At 43.3% G+C, this 17,321-nt stretch overlaps 1 protein-coding gene across 1 annotated transcript; it reads left to right on the top strand.

The window, feature by feature from the left end:
• Window positions 1-16,122, top strand: LOC104949276 (uncharacterized). Its single transcript, XM_010775610.1, has 4 exons — window positions 1-48; window positions 512-2,159; window positions 7,808-8,731; window positions 15,632-16,122. The coding sequence occupies exons 1-4, from the start codon at window positions 1-3 to the stop codon at window positions 15,865-15,867; spliced, it is 2,856 nt and encodes a 951-aa protein (XP_010773912.1). The 3' UTR covers window positions 15,868-16,122.
• Window positions 16,123-17,321: the final 1,199 nt, after the last annotated feature.

Here is a 17,321-nt window from a genome sequence, read left to right as displayed (position 1 = left end):
ATGTTACCCTTTAGTAAAGATGAGATATTTGTTGAGGAAGTCTTTGTGGTGAGACTTAATCAGCAGTTTTTACGGTCTCCAACAATATTCTAAAACCACAGGTATACATTAACACAGGATGAAGAGAGTGAGAACATACTTTGCTCTATTTCCTGACCTATTTGTGGTGCATCTCTGGCATTATACAGCAGCTGCAAAAGTACAGATTTACACTGTTAATTGACAGCCCAGAGCCCCGTTGACATTATACTCACCTGCTCTTTGGCTGGAAATTGATGTATTTTAATAATTAATTTGTTTTGACAGAATTAGAATGCACTTAATGTTCCTTTTGTTTTCTCTTTAGGCCTGAGCTACAACAAACAGACGATTCATCTGAACAGCATGAATCCACATCCTGTTTCAACTGAATGAGTGCAAACAATCAACACACAGTTCACTGCTAACCTTCCGACCGTCCCACACAGACACCCCTGACCACCATACTGTAACATCAGCCAGTCCCTGAAAGGACAGCTTCATTACCCCGTCCACCCACCCAATTAGGAGCCAGATGGCACTTCTGGCCAATCAAATCATGGATGCAAGGATTCTCAGCAGCATGAACGGCAGAGCAGAGCTTTCCCAGTTCTTGAGAGTTACCAATCAAAGCATGGTTTCTCAGGTGAATTCCTCCGAGGATGACAGCCGCAAGAACAGGAAGTACCCCTGCCCGCTGTGTGGAAAACGCTTCCGCTTCAACAGCATCCTTTCCCTTCACATGCGCACACACACTGGTGAGAAGCCCTTCAAGTGCCCATACTGCGACCACAGGGCTGCACAGAAGGGCAATCTGAAGATACATCTCCGCACCCACAAGCAAGGCATTATGGGTAAAGGCCGTGGGCGAATTAGGGAGGAGAATAGACTGCTTCACGAGCTTGAGGAAAGGGCGATACTAAGGGACAGGCAGACACAAGCTGGTCAAATCAGCCAACAGCAAATATCCAATACAAACCAACCTCAAAACACACTGTTACACACTGTGCCGACACAACCCCTGTTCTTCATCAACTCTGCTTCAGCAGAGAGCCTACCTCACACATCCACATCCCCTAAGGTGGCTGCCACCCCTGATGATCCCATCCAGCCCCAACCCGCCAGCTTCCGCTGCTCATTCTGCAAAGGCAAGTTCAGAAAGCAGCAGGAGCTTGAACGCCACATAAGGATCCTCCATAAGCCCTATAAATGCACCTTGTGCGAGTTTGCTGCCTCACAGGAGGAGGAACTTATCGGCCATGTTGAGACAACACACATTACTGCTGAATCAGGCTCAGGGCAGAAGCCTGTGATGGGGGCTGGTGAGAAGAAAAAGCCAACGGGTGAATTCCCCTGCGAGGTGTGTGGACAGACCTTCAGCCAGGCCTGGTTCCTGAAGGGTCACATGAGGAAACATAAGAACTCTTTTGAGCACTCCTGTCAAATCTGCGGTCGTCGATTCAAAGAACCCTGGTTTCTGAAGAACCACATGAAGGTCCACCTCAACAAGCTGGCTGCTAAGCGTAATCTCCCTGCTGAGCATGACACCTCTGTTAGCATGAATAGCCTAACACAAGACCACCAGAACAATCTTTACTCACAGTACATCACCCACATTCACAACAGGTTCCTCACGGCTGAGAGAGCCGAGCATCAAGACTACAGCCAGATACTGGCCTCAGCAGGCGTTGACATTAAGGTTAGGGAGATGCTAGGGAGGATGATTTCCTCAGCTCAAGGCCCTATGACGGATGCGGAGGGCTCCTCTTTACTGGGTTTGAATCATCTCCCCCCTCCACTGAGCTCCACCAGCATGGAATATCTGCAGAAGGTCATGTCTAACAGAGAGACTCTCAGCAGCTACCCAGGCTGGCAGATCATGACCCCAGGGCTGAATGTTGAACAGCAAATGTTCTGTCCTAAAGAACAGCAGCAGAGTTCCTCCTACCTGACGGAGAGATGTTTTCCCATTGACGATGGAAAGGTGGGTCAGAACGACCCGGACACCAAGGCCACCAGCAGGCCCGGTAGTCCAGGCAGCGTGAGTCGTCATGGGCCGACAGAGATCCTCACCGAGACCGGGAACTCCCACTCTGGCAGCGGCCTCGACCAACGGCCACAATCTTCTTCTCCAGCTATAGGTAATTCAGTCAAAGAACATTTTATTTTCTTCTCAAAGCTATATGTATAAGGTCTAATTCTTAATGATTTATTACATCACATTTTCCTTATTAGTTTATGGCCTCATTTGTTTCTACAATACATCATAATGTTCATTCAGTAAATAATGGTCCCATTTAGAGTAAAATAGACGATAATACAGGGTATGCTTTAGGTTTTGGAAACCTTGTGATTGAGTCTTGATGCTCTCATTATTTCTTACAACTTTAAACTTTCAAAATGAGTTTCAATAACTTTTCAGCTGGTGAAAGTTAATTATGACATTTTGGTCTCTTTAAAATGTATTTTACAGCTTTTGGTTGCACTTAGCTTCATTTAATTTCTGGTTGCGGAGAAAGAAAATGGCAACTGCTAAAAACCAATGGTCAAAATACAAAATTTCAAAACTGTAGTCCACAAACTAATGGGTGACGTGATGTACAGCCCTTTTGTTTCACATACTTCTTTTGCTTTTTGCCCTTAATTGACTTACGAGAGTCAGACAGGAAATGCAGGTAGAGAAATGTCCCCATTTGTATTCCAACCAAAGCGTTGTAGTTAACATTGTTTATATGGCTTAGTCTGTCTCTTGCGCCCCCCCTAAACTTTATAGAAGCATCAAACTGAATGACATGATTGCCCCTTTATTATTTTGCCAGTTTTTTTGCAGGATTACATGTTTCTATTCTGAGAATTTATAATATGACAGACCGTATTACAGTGAACTAAATCAGCTTCCAACGAAAGATTTCTTCATCTTATACATTCTCTTTCTATGTATTCTTTAAAAAATATATAAAGTGGCTACGTGACAGCAATGGCCTCATCTTTCTTCCCACTAAGTGTAGGGGGACATGCAGCTCAGGGTCAGCAACACCACCACAGATATTACTGTCATCCACAAGGACTTTGTCTTCCTTTAAAAGATAATGGCATCATGTTGAATTGTAGGGATAATTAGTACCCTCTATTTTATATCCGTCACATCCCCACCCCTTGCCTACGGGGGCACAAGATGTTAATGCATGCCATCTGGTGTTTTTAATGATTTGATATATACCACCCAGTGATTTTTATGATTTGATCTACCACCTGGTATTTTTATTGATAGTCTTCTGTTCCACCTGGTGATTTGGATGATTCGGCTCTCTGGGTAAATGCCTTTCTTGTCATGGCGTCCTGCTAACATGTTATCATGGGCCTAAATTACTGCTTTAACAGCGTTGTTAAGAGAAGAAAAACAAGCCGAAACTTTTGTTCTGTTTTTCATCGCTTACCAATATGGTTATTTTCCACTGGAATACTGCTGTTATGTACATCCAAGTCTGATGCGCTCTTGTGGGATTTGATCCAGCATCCTCTTAAATGATGGCCGTATAGCAGAGATAAATGGATCAGGTCTAATCTCATTAGATGCTTTGTTTCCATATTGTACAGACATACAGCTATCTGCATATTTACATGTAAATTCTCGCTGTTTACGGCCAAATCCCTCTCTGGTTGCTCTTTAAAAACATATTCAAGCTCTGTTGTTTATACTTTCCCTCTTCTCCCCCTATCTCCGAGACCATACGGTGTCACTTCCAGAAACATTTATGATAGCTGGCTAGCTGAGGATTTGAGTGCACACAGTTCTGGGATGGCACATTCAGTATCAGACTCTAATTTCAGTCAATATTAAGCATGGAAACTAATTCATTGTAAAGGTCAGGCGTCATTGCTTTAGTCAATGATGGATCCGGCAGGCTCTCTCTCCCCCTTCTCCTCCTCCTCTCCTCTCTGTTCTTAGTCTTGTGTAATGGTAGACTCACTCTGGGGGCTTAGCACCGCATTGTTTAGCTCTGACAATATATCCCAGAGACCTCTGCAGCTGCTCCCTGCGCTCACAATGACAGATTAATTAACACAATCACACGCTGCTGGCCCTGGCTCAACACACAGGTCTGCTGCGGGACAGATAGGTAAATCCTACACATATGGAGAACACGCACCACTTGATGAGGGTTTAATAACAGGGATAAGTTTTTTCGGAGGTGGGTGGGGGGGGTTGTAACTGATCAAGTCTGTCTGTCTCGATGGTTGGACGTGGAGGAAGAGAGAGCGAGTGTTTTCTAATTCAGGAGAGCGGAGATGCTGAGGAAGAATTACCACTGCCAGATGTTCAGCTTGAGGAACATTGATTAGTCCAGAATTACTGGCTGCATTATTCATAGTCAGCCTATGGTGGTCATGAAGTTATTGATGTTCTCAATATGGATAGCAAATATAGTACAGTCGTGGCTGTCAGAGTGAGAGACGGCTTCTTTGCTCGATACATCCAGACACAGTGCTGGATTTAGATTTTGAACTACAAATACCCGGCATCTTAAATTAGAAATCACACTTTGATTTCAATAGAAGGCGTGTGTTGCAAATTACTTCTCTCAATATCTCATCAGGACAGATTTGAAGATGCACTTTGACTTTAATTATAATCTGAGATTAAGACTAACGACGTCTTCTTAAAATGATAAACTAATGAAGGGTGCATTCTTGAGGCCTCTGACCTACATTGGGCCGGTTAGATCCCTGCTCAGAATGAAAAACATGCCTAACAAACAGAAAATGCTCTGACAGTTATTAATTAGTCCCATTCAATACTCTTAACCTCAAGGTCAGTGAGCAGACACCATGTAATGATGTTGTCCCCACATGTGTTTTGTCTCTTATTCCATGCTTTTACACTTATTTTACTGTAAGCGTTACAGCTACGAGAGCCTGGAATGATAAGAGTCTGTAAAAGGTTGATTGGTAATATAAGCAGCAGTTCACCCAGAAACATAGATAAAGCAAGCTGCTGTACAGAGTATCACTTTTTAATGTGGATGTTACATCCTTCTATTATTTGCGACTGCTGACAGTAAAAGCATTTTATAACCAAAGATTTCCTAATCTAACAAATTCTGCTCTCATTCAGAGATCACACTCTTTCTGACTGGGTTTTCTAAACTGATTACCTGTTGGCTTTCCTGTCTCACTCTCACTTCTGTCTTTTAATCCTCTTTTTAATTATTATTGCAGATATGAGGCTCAAATTAAGCTCAAAATGCTTGTTTTCCTAGCATGCAGATAAAAAGATTTACCCAGGGAGTTCTGAACACCTGCCTTGAAATATTGTTCCACCGTCTCCTGAATGCCATTTGGCTTAATTGACTTGGAAACGTCCCAAATGCGTCATTGACTATGTGGTCTAATTAATATTAATAATATATGCTATTATAAACATCAAAGAACATCTGGTGCCCCTGTTTTTCTCACCAGTCTTGTGTGTGACTCTCTCGCTCTCACTCTGTTTCATCTTAAACCAAACCAGCAACCATGTATCTGTGCTTTGCATTTTCAGGTGCCTGATTGCATATAGAGAAAGAGCCAAAACCTCACTGTGTAGAGTTTGATATCTACAATATACCTGCCAAATGCCTAAGTAAGCATATAGTATGTGAGCCCGTGATTGCATTGACGGTGATGTATGGTTGTAAATCTTAAAGCCTATTTCCATATGAAATGAATCACTCGTCCAAGCCCAGCTGCATGCTTTTTCCAAAGACACGGCTCACTTGAAGCATTTATTTATTTATTTACCTTTTTCCTCTGCCTTGCACATCCAGTAAGGGCGGATAACTCATACGCATCACTTCATTAGATGCTCTGTGTTAGGTGAGAGAGGCTGGGGTTTGTAATGATGCAGTAATTGGAGTTTTGGTTGATAAATCTAAGCTCTAAAATGACTCCTCTCACATAATGTGAGCCTCGGCAGTGTAAGTAAATCTTAAACTGATTAAGTTAGCATGAACCAGGCAATCACAAAGATGGCACCCATCCAAATGAAGAGGGAAAAAAAGGGCAGAGTCTTCATTCTTTGTATTGTTTTACAGCTCTCATGTAGGCTGGCAAATGGGTCCACGCTGAAAGATGAGGTCAGATATATGTGTTTTCTGCATTTGGAGCTGGCCGGTAATGTCATCGTAATTTAAGCCGCAGAATCATTTAGATATATGGCGTGCGTCTGAAAGAGTTCCATTAAGCTGTTTGGATTTTTTTGTCTCTTACTGGAGAAGAGGGTGTGGCACTGTTGAAGTCTCTTTCCCGCTCTTGCACGCTCACGCACGTCGCCACGCACATTCAATGTATGCAGACATTAAATAAAACATGCACACACATGCACACACACACACACACACACACACACACACACACACACACACACACACACACACACACACACACACACACACACACACACACACACACACACACTGATATGCAGTACAAACAGGGGTGACTGCATTCTGTCAGGGGCACGGATTTGCCATTTCAGCAGTGATTTTTCAATTTCATTAGGTTCAGCTCTATTTAGTTAATATGTGGCTGTTATTTTATGGGTTTGTGCATTTGAAATAGTAAAAAAAAATCTTCTTTTACTACTGTTCACCTCACAAAAGCGGGGTTTTCTATTAAAGTTGGAAACAAAGTGAAGTAACAACTACAGACCATTAGATTTATATTTACCTCAGAGCATTGCCTCAGGGTCAGATCCTGAGGTATATGAAATTGATATTTCTCTGGCGGGGATGAATCACTGTTGTAACTCAGATATTAGTCCATTAAAGAAGAACAATAAGGCATCAATATGCATAGAATTAAATTAATGGTGGTGGGTTTATCTCCCTATCCCAGACGCATCCCTAAAAGACACAGTATAATGTATGACCTGACCTTCAAATGCCAGGAGAGTGTTGGGCAATAAACTGCCAATATTTGTGGCTTAATGGCGTCGGATGACTTTTACTGTAATTGGAATGGCAGGGAAACAGCTGGGCTGTTTAAAGACAGTGCAAGGCTGAGGTCTTAGACAATCACTAACTCAAAATGGTCACATGCAGTGTGTTTAACCCTGAAGGGAGTTTCTGTGATAGCTAATGATTAAACTGTAGGTAAACAGAGGGAAGAAGATTTAAATTATCTTTAATTAAAAGTTATTGTGAGCGAGATCAAATCTTGTCTCCAGATGGATATTTTTCATAGGCTAAAAGGAGAAAAATTACCCTCAATCATTCCCCACAATAATACACTTTGTACTTTTTGAATTATGGCTCCGACACACCATTTTTCAAGTATGAAGCAAAAATAAACTCTGCTACAGTACGTGGTGCGGTTAATCAGAACAGCTCACATGTTGGACGTTATTTTGACTGGGGAACCCACTTACTGGTTTTGATGGAATGAGGTTCTTGTCTGCGACATCTGCCTTATTCTAGTTGCTTTGAATTTGACTGTTTATTATTTCTGGAAGAATCTTGTTTGGTGTTAACATCTTTGGGTGTATTTATTGCACATGTTGGTGGCGTCCATACTGTAAAATGATGGATCACTGGAGCTGAAAGCTGATTACAAGCTTGATTTACTGCAGGGCAGCCCTTAAATCATTCAACTCAGCCTGGTGTGGGATTGCAACATTTTTCATGTTTAGACATCGGTTGTTGGTACATACTTTTCTCAGAACAGAACGCTCAGTATATGCCTCATATAAACATTCTTTCCTAATTTGATTTGGATTGTATTATGTCTTTGTTGTTCTTGTCTGTGTTAGGTGAGAAAGTCTACAGGTGTCCGGTCTCCAGTGACTTCACTGCTGCACAGACAGCCTCCCTCAGCTTCCATCTGGATCGCTACCACTTCCCCTGCTGGCAAAACAGCAGGGATCTTTCTTCTCCACTGCAGCCCACCAGCAGCAGCAGCAGCAGCTCCAGCCCCAACCCCAACCCCAAGCTCAGACCTCGTTCCAGGGAAGGCTGGAGCCCGGCCCAGTACCTTGGCTTGGAGAACCACAGTGAAAACGCCCTGCTCATCAACAAGCAGCCCGACATCACTGACAAAGACACAGGTGTAGACGCCTCTTTATCTGCTCCAACCAGGAAGTCCCAGTACGAGCCTTTAGACCTGTCTGTCAGGCCAGACTCTGTCATGTCTCATTCAGGGATGTCTCCGGCTGAACTGCTTCAGATGGCTGGCGTTTTCAGTAATGGACTCTCCTCCTCCCTGGCCCGAAGGCTACAAAGTTATTCTAATGCTGCAGCTGAACTCGGAGTGAAGCCCGCATATCAGTGTGACCTTTTGGTGCAGGGAATAAAGGGAGAGATGAACGCGCTGAGTGCTGGCTCCACAGGTCACAACGGTGAAGGTGAATTTGAGAAATCTGAGCAAGGGAGGGATGATGAAAATGATGATGCTGCCAAGTGGAAGGTCCTGAAAAATAATATCCTCGAGCCCAAAGAGATGGGAGAGGCTGATTTCCAGATTCCAGGAGAAAAGAAGCATGAGAAGGCGGGACCTTGGGGCAGAGCAGTGGCTGAATCTCCCATCTCCTCTCTGGAGAACCTGACTCCAGGACAGGCAGATCAGCTCCAGCACCAGGGCGGCCTGCTCTCCTACCTCAGATCCCAGGGGAACATGAGCAGCACACACAACGTCAGTCTGAACGATGGGGGGAGCATGGAGACAGATGTTGCATCAGGTGAGCATCGGCTTATGTATCATGTATGTTAAATGCAGCTGTCACTGAAGTAAAGCCAGGGCTGCCTTCGGATTTGAAAGTATCTATTGCCATCTAGTGGACAAAGACGAGTCCATTATTTTTTCTTTCATCTTGTTATCTCCTTTCAGATCCTTTGTACCAACCCATGTCAATGTGACTGCAGATGGCCATATAACAATAATACAATTGCTTAACTTAATTGTATATATAAGTGGCTGCCTAGCATGCATGACATTGTGAGCCACAAGGATGCTGCCACCCCCAAAAAACAGTGTTTGGCAGTATCTCCAACCTCACCTGACACAGTAAGTGTGAAGAGCGAGTGTGAGTGTGTGAGAATAAATCCTGCCAATTACAAACAACACCCTTCCTTTATAGAACTTACGTTTTTTCCCTTCATCCCAGTTCGTATCTCTGATCTCAAATAGGGGCTAAAGAAGACACAGGTGTGTGGCACTGATTACCCCCACACTTTAAAGGATGATATAATCTCCTTGTGTGATAGGTTACAAATCACCCAAGCCAATGGAAGCCCACTGATGGAGAGGCTTAAGCTCTTGTGCTGGTGTGATATGCTTGCTGAGTGCAGATTTAATAATGCTGTCTCTCAAGAGAGGGAATCCAACAGCTGGGGTCTTTGATATGCATGTATTATGAGTGCAACATGATACACCTTCCCTCTGATCCCCCTCTTATTCAGAAACTCAATATGTTCATGTGAAAGACAGGAAAGTGCCTGTCAACTCCATTAGGGATTAACATCTGTTCCCTTTCTTTATGATTCTAACAGCAAGATGTAGTTTTCTATTTGATTGTACAGATGGTTATTATAATATGCCGAAAAGCAGCCCTCTCCTTCAACTCATGTCATGGAGATTGCGCTGTTTATGTTTCTTCCACCCTTTTATTGCGTATAAAGTAGTTTTAATTACAAATCAGATCAAAAGCTGTATGTTTTGAGTCGTCGTCTTTGAGGGAACCTAATGTTTTATATTTCTTGTTTTGAAAAAAGGGACAATTTGCTCCATTCAACAACAAAAACATTATACTGTGACTATCGCTTCGCAGCAATGATAGCGATGTTTTAGTTTTTGGTTTGGAGTTATTTAAAGCATCCCTTCCATTTTGATTGCTGTAGAATTATCTTCCATATTTTTTTTTCCTCCCTGAGAGGAGGAAGACACAGTAGACACAATAAACACCTGTCAGTCAAACTGGACATTGAGACGAGTATGTGACATTGAGAGTCCATCGAGCGTCCTCCAAAACTGAACTAAGCAGGTGGCCCGGCAGCCTGTCCTGTCTGCAGTGCTGACCAGGTGGCTTTGTCATGGGGCTGTCTCCTGTTGCCCCCATCCTCACCATACTGTATGGCACGTCGAGTGGCATGGTGACATATTGCCGGGCAGTTTGGACATGGAGTGATGTGTTTGTGATGACAGTTCAGGTCGGCTCCAATGTGCCAGCAGTGGTAATTGGCCAGATGGTGACCTCTGGTTGAACCTGTCTGCATGCTCATTAGTCTCACTGAGCCCTCCCTTGTGTTTTTAAACAAAAACTCCCATTTCTGCACTGCTTCAACTCCACCACTAGATGGCCACATTTACCACTCTAACGGTTAAGCTGTGGTAAAGCCTCTACATCTTCCTGTACCAGGTGTTTAACATGCTTTCATTTTTCTCAGGAATAATTAGGGCAACTATTTGTGTGGCACCACAGATGCCTTGAGGTTCAGAGTGTTATCTAACTTTAAACAAGTTCACCCAAGCCTGCTGTTTCTTCTGCGACATCAGAGCAGGCCTCAGGCTCATGAGAACAAGTGAATATGAGAAGATCGATAAAGAAAGGATTAAGAATGAAACAGAGGGCAGAGAGAAAGGAAAGGCCCTGATTTGAAAGGTTGAAAGGGGTGAGTCATTATCTCATTGTCTGACCTCTGTGTACCCTCCGCGGAGAGGGTGACAAGAGAGCGAGAGAAAACGCGAGAGAAAAGAGGCGAGAAAGATCACCATAGATGGAGATAGATGGAGCGACAGCGAGGTGAAAGAGGAGCGGTAGTGCGGCTGTCTCCATGAGCAGATGTCGTTTGAGGGCAGCGAGAGGGCAGCGCGGCCTGCCTTTGTGCCTTGCTTCTCCCTATAGAGATAATGAAGGGTGGAGCTCTGGGAAGGATGTGCAGTCATCACTCACTGTCTGTGTGCCATCAGAGCTCAGCCCTGTGTCATCCGTCACCATTCAGCTCCTCTGGCCCCCGTCGGCCCCGCCACTGTCATCATGGTCATTATCTCAGCCTGTGACACACAACACTCTCACCACACACAGACACAGACACAGACACACAGACACACACACACACACACACACACACACACACACACACACACACACACACACACACACACACACACACACGCTGGAATACATGTGTAGTTACAAACCATAGACTGGTACAAACATATAAATGTACAAACACAACAAATGATGCACCTTACCTATAGGGCAGACTATAGTTTTACAATTCAAATACCAAAATAAAACTTTTGACACCGTTCTTTCACACAAAAGAAGGCAAAGTTCTAAAATGTGGGTTGAACACAGCAGGGTCAAAACAAATGGGGCAAACTGCTGCCTACTTGATGTTTAGTACTGCACTACACTATATGTCACAGCTCTACTTATTGCAAGGGTACTACCTTGTACTTTAAGGAGTAGTGTGAAGAAACCACTCTCATATCTGTCAAATAAATATGAAGCTTAGCCAGGAGAAGGTTTGCATAGCTAGCATAAAGCCTGGGAACATGGTAACAGCTAGACATATTTTAGGAATTTGTTAAAAATAACACCTTATAGTTTTACAGAGAGCTACTGGCGGGCGGGTTCAGTGAATTTGCTAATGGTGGTCAAACGATCATAAATCTTTTTAAAGTTTCACATTAGCTTAAGATAGAGAATGACTACCTAATTACTACTACTAGGCTACTACTACTACTACTACTACTACTACTACTACTACTACTACTACTACTACTAGTACTACTACTACTAGTACTACTACTACTACTCAAACTATCCATTGTAAACATCCATCACTGTTTGTAGACTGCCTTCCTGGTTGATATTTGACCTAGCATACAGGCTAGTTATGGGCACACACATTTCCTGTGATTTTCCCCTGATAATCAGGCTGTATTGTTAGCTTGTTTACAATCTGTCTGATTGTCTGACTGCCCGTGTTTCTTGTCTGACTTCGTTATAGTGATGTTGCCGTGTTCCCAGATCTCAGCAATTGCTTTGGTGAGTATAATGTTATCATAATAGATGCAAATGATGGCCCAGAATTACACAGGGCCCCAGTTTTATTAAACAAGAACTGTCATTTAATACAGTTCAATGTCAGCATCGTGCAGAGTCAAAGTCAGTAATCACTCATTCTGTTTTTCTTCCTTCACTCTTTCTCTCAACACCACACAATCCCACCCCTCTCATTTCCTGTTCGGTCTATTTGTGCATCTGTGTAAGTGTGTGTGCGTGTGTGTGTGTGATTGTGTGTGTGGCTGTTCTGAAGCTATGGCTCGAGCAGCCTATGAATGGAAGATCATGTGGTGAAGAGATGGATGGCTCTGAGCCCACTGCTGTCTCCTCTAATTGTAAAATATTAGTTACATTAGACTTTGGCCTGTGATTAATGGAACTTATTTGGAGGTTGCCCTCTCCTGGACCTCCCCTCTCCTCTGGTGGGAGGGAAGAAAGAACTGCAGACCCAGGGAGATGAGAAGGGAGAGAAAGAAAGAAAGGCGAAAGAGAGGAGGGGGGGAGACAAGCAGGGCAACAAGCGACTGATGTCGACGCAAGACCTTTTGGCTTATTATTAACTGACGTTATAAGAGTGTAATGGACTACAGGATTGTTCATGTCCTGTGAGTGCATTTACAAGATTTGAACAAGATTGAGGGAAATGTGTTCATTCAAGTTGCAATGTAACAGTTGAATGTGGGAAAGTAGGATTTGTCCAGTTCCCTACATGCTTATTTTTAAAAGAGCAATTGAATCAGATTAAGAGATGCAGAAGGGACCGCATGGTAACTCAATGGTTTCAGCGCAAGCCACGTTATCCCAGGTTCATTTCCAGCCTTCGATCCTTTGTTGAATATCATACCCATCTCTATCTCCCATTCTTTTCAGTTTATTGTTTCATCCGTCATATAAAGGCAAAAATGACCAAACAATTGGTTACACACAGGTCCAGTGCATAGGATTTGGTGGCATCTAGTGGATAGGTTACCCCTCCACTCACTCACTCAGTGGAGACTCTGAGAACTAGGTGGAATTCATATAATGTAAAAAACAAGTTATGTTCTCTGCAACTGTAGGACATGGAGGTGTAATGCGGTAAACAAAAATCCGTTTCAGTTGATCAAACACTTATTATTTCCGTTTTTGTAAATAGATCTCCCCATCTTACATGCTCATCTTTAAAGAGAGGCACATAATCAGGGATGCTTGTCTTTTGCTGTTCATTCCTATATCCTGTTTATTCCACTTCCATTGATTGAGGTTTGGAGATGGTGAAGTGAGATGGTTGGAGATTAACACTAAACTGCTCTGTACCTGGATTTTGACAAAGCTTCTCTTTCACCATTGTTCCTACCAGACGGCTCACACACACACACACACACACACACACACACACACACACACACACACACACACACACACACACACACACACACACACACACACACACACACACACACACACACACACACACACACACACACACACACACACACGCACACGCACACGCACACGCACACGCACACACACACACACACGCGCGCGCGCGCGCACACACGCATGCACACACACATTCACACAAACACACACACACCCTCTGTGCCATCCTGATGATATTCAGATGTGTCAGGCATTATCCTCTCTCTGACTGGTGTGTGTGGATATGTGTGTGTGTGTGTGTGTGTGTGTGTGTGTGTGTGTGTGTGTGTGTGTGTGTGTGTGTGTCCTTTACGGCCATCAGGTTATTATACACCAACAGATGGAGCATTACCTTTTATTGCTCACACCGTCTGTGAGTTTTCCCACTTTCCCCCCCAAAAAACACCTTTTTTATGTAGATGTGAAAGTGAGTGTTCAGCTGCGTACAGCTGTCTCGGCTCTGATGAGGAGCATGATAGAGAGGAAGAGGCGAGGGTGGGGTGAAAAAGGCTGAGACAGCCCTCAGTTTTTGGGAAGTGATGTCAAATGACATCAGCACATAATGGTTTACTGTAACCATGAATCACAGAAAAACACATTAAAGCGTTAGACAGAAAGGAAAAGAGAATGTCACCATATGAGGTAACATCTCAAAAATAGCACAGCAATGAACAAGGACACATGGCTGTCTATGTGGACAGGTAGATGAGTCATCCAGCACTGTTTTTGTTTTGATCTTAGCTACACCTTCAGGCTTGGGTGTCATACTGATTTTTATTGAGGTCAGCTAAACTTCTGGAAGCTATTAGCGGTTTGCTTTGTTGTTTGTATCTTAAAGGTACACTCTGTGCTCTGTCATTCAGCTTCACATTATTTGGAGTTGCAGTTCTGTAGCGGGCGCTAAAGAGGGGGACAGACAGGAAGTTTTGGCATGCCTTGCCTCCCAGCTGCAGACGTCTGTCATTCCTCAACTCAACACTTGTGTGTGTGTTTATTTGTCTGTGTGTGTGTGTGCGTGCATGTATGTGTGTACACTGTGTAGGGATGTGTTTGAGTTGTGGTCGGGAAATATGTTACAATAACTTGAAACTTGCTGGCCTTTTATAAAAAACCTGTCTACTGATGAAGTGCTAGTGTTTAAAAGTACAAATTGTTATTATTAGGCCACAGTTTTAGACTTCTATTTTCTATTTATTTTTTCCAACAAAACCACAGTGAGTTTAGCACTCTATAACTAAAAGGAAACTTGTTTTAGCCCCATTGAAACTTGAGTGTCTTTGTGTGTTTTCATTTGCCACCCTAGCATTTCAGTCAAAGTTTAACTTCACACCTGGCAACATCTGGTCTCGAATACAGAAGAGAAATCACTTGCCAAGAGTTATAACCATACCATTTTCACAGAACTAAAATTTAACCTTGCTTGTTTTCACAAAGCTGTTCCATGAACAGAAACCTGTCCCACGGAAGCCTTAAAAGGTGTAAATCATGTGATCTAAGTCTGACTTGTAAACAAATTTAAGGATCATAACTCTAAAGTGTCTTTGTTGTAATACTCTTTTCAGCCACAACTATCTTAAGTGCACCTCTACACCATATTCTAATCATGAATAAAAGCATTGTTTTCTTCCAGGTGAGTTAGAAATGGGGTAGTGGTGCACCACAGTCTCTTATGACCAAAACAAGTATAACAGCAAACACTTGAATTCAGTTAAATTCGTGTTATTTAATTTAATTTACAAATACAGTCCCCCTGCTATTTATTAAATGTTTTACTTTATGTTGTTTGTTTGTTTGTTTGTTCACCATGTAAAGCGGACTTGGGTCCCTTGAAAGGCGCTATACAAATTTCATCTATTATTATTATTATTATTATTATTAATAATTTAGAAAAAAGAAACTTAGAAAAAAGTATTCTGGTTTAACTATTTCTCCCACTTGTTTTTAGAGATATTTTAAAACATTAATTCACCTGTTATTTAGTCATAAACACAGATCCCAAAACGATTCTGATCAGACTATGAAAATAAATCCCCAGAATTAGTTTTTATAACTTGCCTCTCAGGGCTTCCGTACTGTAAACTACCGGGGCTACCGTAAACTATTTTAATATGACTGGTTCACATGAATTAGTATTGGTAATAAGTCTGATTTCTCTGTCTTTTCCAGGTCGGAAGCCATTCCAGTGCAGGTACTGCCCCTACAGCGCCTCCCAGAAGGGCAACCTGAAGACCCACGTCCTGTGTGTCCACCGCAAGCCCTTTGACAACAGCCTCTACCCCGACCGCCGCCTGCGACGCTCGCACCAGCCACAGAGGCCCTCCAGATTGCCTCAGAGCATCATGGGAGATAATCGTGTGGCAGGAAGAGACCAGATTGGCATGACATCTCTCTGTGGGACTTGATGTATTCATGGCAACAGCAGATACAGACAGTCATGCTTATTGTTTTGGCTTCACCTCGAAGGGGTTAGGATGATTGAAAATGTAAAAAAAATGTTAACAACCAACCTTGATGTACATTCCAGTGTTTACTTGAAGAGCCACAGTATGTATTTATCTGTAGCAAAGAAGCTGCCTATAATAATAATAAAGTCCGTTGTGATGTGAAAGTGTAGCGAGGGTATTTAGTGCCGTTCATTTTGTCAAAAGTGTCAAAACGATTTACTTGTGCTTCCATGCATCTATCAGTTCAACACTTGTGTGATAGGGAGAATGTACCATGCCTGCCCAAAGCACTTGTTCTTTCATCCAGTAAATACCCTGTGTTACATTTTTGTAAATATCGCTCGATTTCCCTTCCAGTCCAGAAGTCCTGTCTATCTGTCAGGATATGGTGCCAGATGTTCGGGCTTTAATCGCGGCAGATGTAATGAAGTAGAATGTTGCACATCGGAGCTTCCATTTGTTCTGGATTCCACTCCAGGGAGAAAGCCTCTCTCACATATAATTATTGCCCATTAACTCCTATGCTTCATGCCCTCGTGCTGGAACAATGCTCAATTAAGGGGAACCAAGGAAATGGAAAAACTGCAGAGATGCATTGATAGTACATTCAAATCCTTTTTTTCTCTACTTTTGCTATACAATTGAGTGTCACCACCAATGTGTGTATGCTCCAGATCTGCCCACTTGTATGAAATAGCCCCAATCAGCATGGCTATTGTATGCAGCTACTATATGGTAATTTTAGCATGATCTGAGCTGCTTCGGCCTCCTGTGCCAAAAGTCTGCCCGTACATCCAGAGATCACCTTGGGCAGCTGTGTGCCTGTTCAGCCAGGGCCTTGTAGCCACAGCGATGTGACTTTGACTGACAGTCGGCCTGACAACTCCATTCATGCGCCACCTGCTAGCTGTCAATCAGGGTGGCCATCCTGGGGCTATTGACGGAGCTCTCAGCCTGTGTGAGATGTGTCTGTCAAAGCCCACCCACTCTGCCACTCTGTCTCCCTGCCTGGGCAGTCTGACATTCGTTTACTGTCCCCCTTCCATCCCTTCCATCTCTTTCTCTTTCTTCCACTCTGTCTGTCCGTCTCCTGCCTGTTTCCCTTCAGAGACATGCCAGCCCCTTAATCCCCGATCCAATCACAGATTCTTTGGGTACACATTTGTCATCCTCAAACCCTCTGGATTTCTTCACATCACTTCTACAGGTAACTCAGGCCTCATATACATGTGTTTTCTATCGCTGCTACATGTGTTTGCACTGTACGCCAATGTCACCAATCCTTTCACTCCTCTGTTTCCCCTTACAATTCTCTATCATCTCTTGTTCTGCTGCACCTTTGCTCACTCACCCTTCATCTCTCTGGCTGACAGGTGACAAGTTCTGGGCCTCCTGCTGACTGGCTAATCGGA

Source organism: Notothenia coriiceps, unplaced genomic scaffold (genome assembly GCF_000735185.1).
Source record: "Notothenia coriiceps isolate Sejong01 unplaced genomic scaffold, NC01 NC01_scaffold00015822, whole genome shotgun sequence".
Classification (NCBI taxonomy): Eukaryota; Metazoa; Chordata; class Actinopteri; order Perciformes; family Nototheniidae; genus Notothenia; species Notothenia coriiceps.
This window is presented reverse-complemented; position numbering and strand designations above follow the sequence as displayed.

Bases quoted from the DNA above. Each gene is read 5' to 3' on its own strand.
- LOC104949276 (XM_010775610.1), top strand. From the start codon at position 1: ATGTTACCCTTTAGTAAAGATGAGATATTTGTTGAGGAAGTCTTTGTG. The intron at 2,160-7,807 runs GTAATTCAGTCA...TGTCTGTGTTAG, and splicing joins ATCTTCTTCTCCAGCTATAG to GTGAGAAAGTCTACAGGTGT. The intron at 8,732-15,631 runs GTGAGCATCGGC...TGTCTTTTCCAG, and splicing joins GGAGACAGATGTTGCATCAG to GTCGGAAGCCATTCCAGTGC.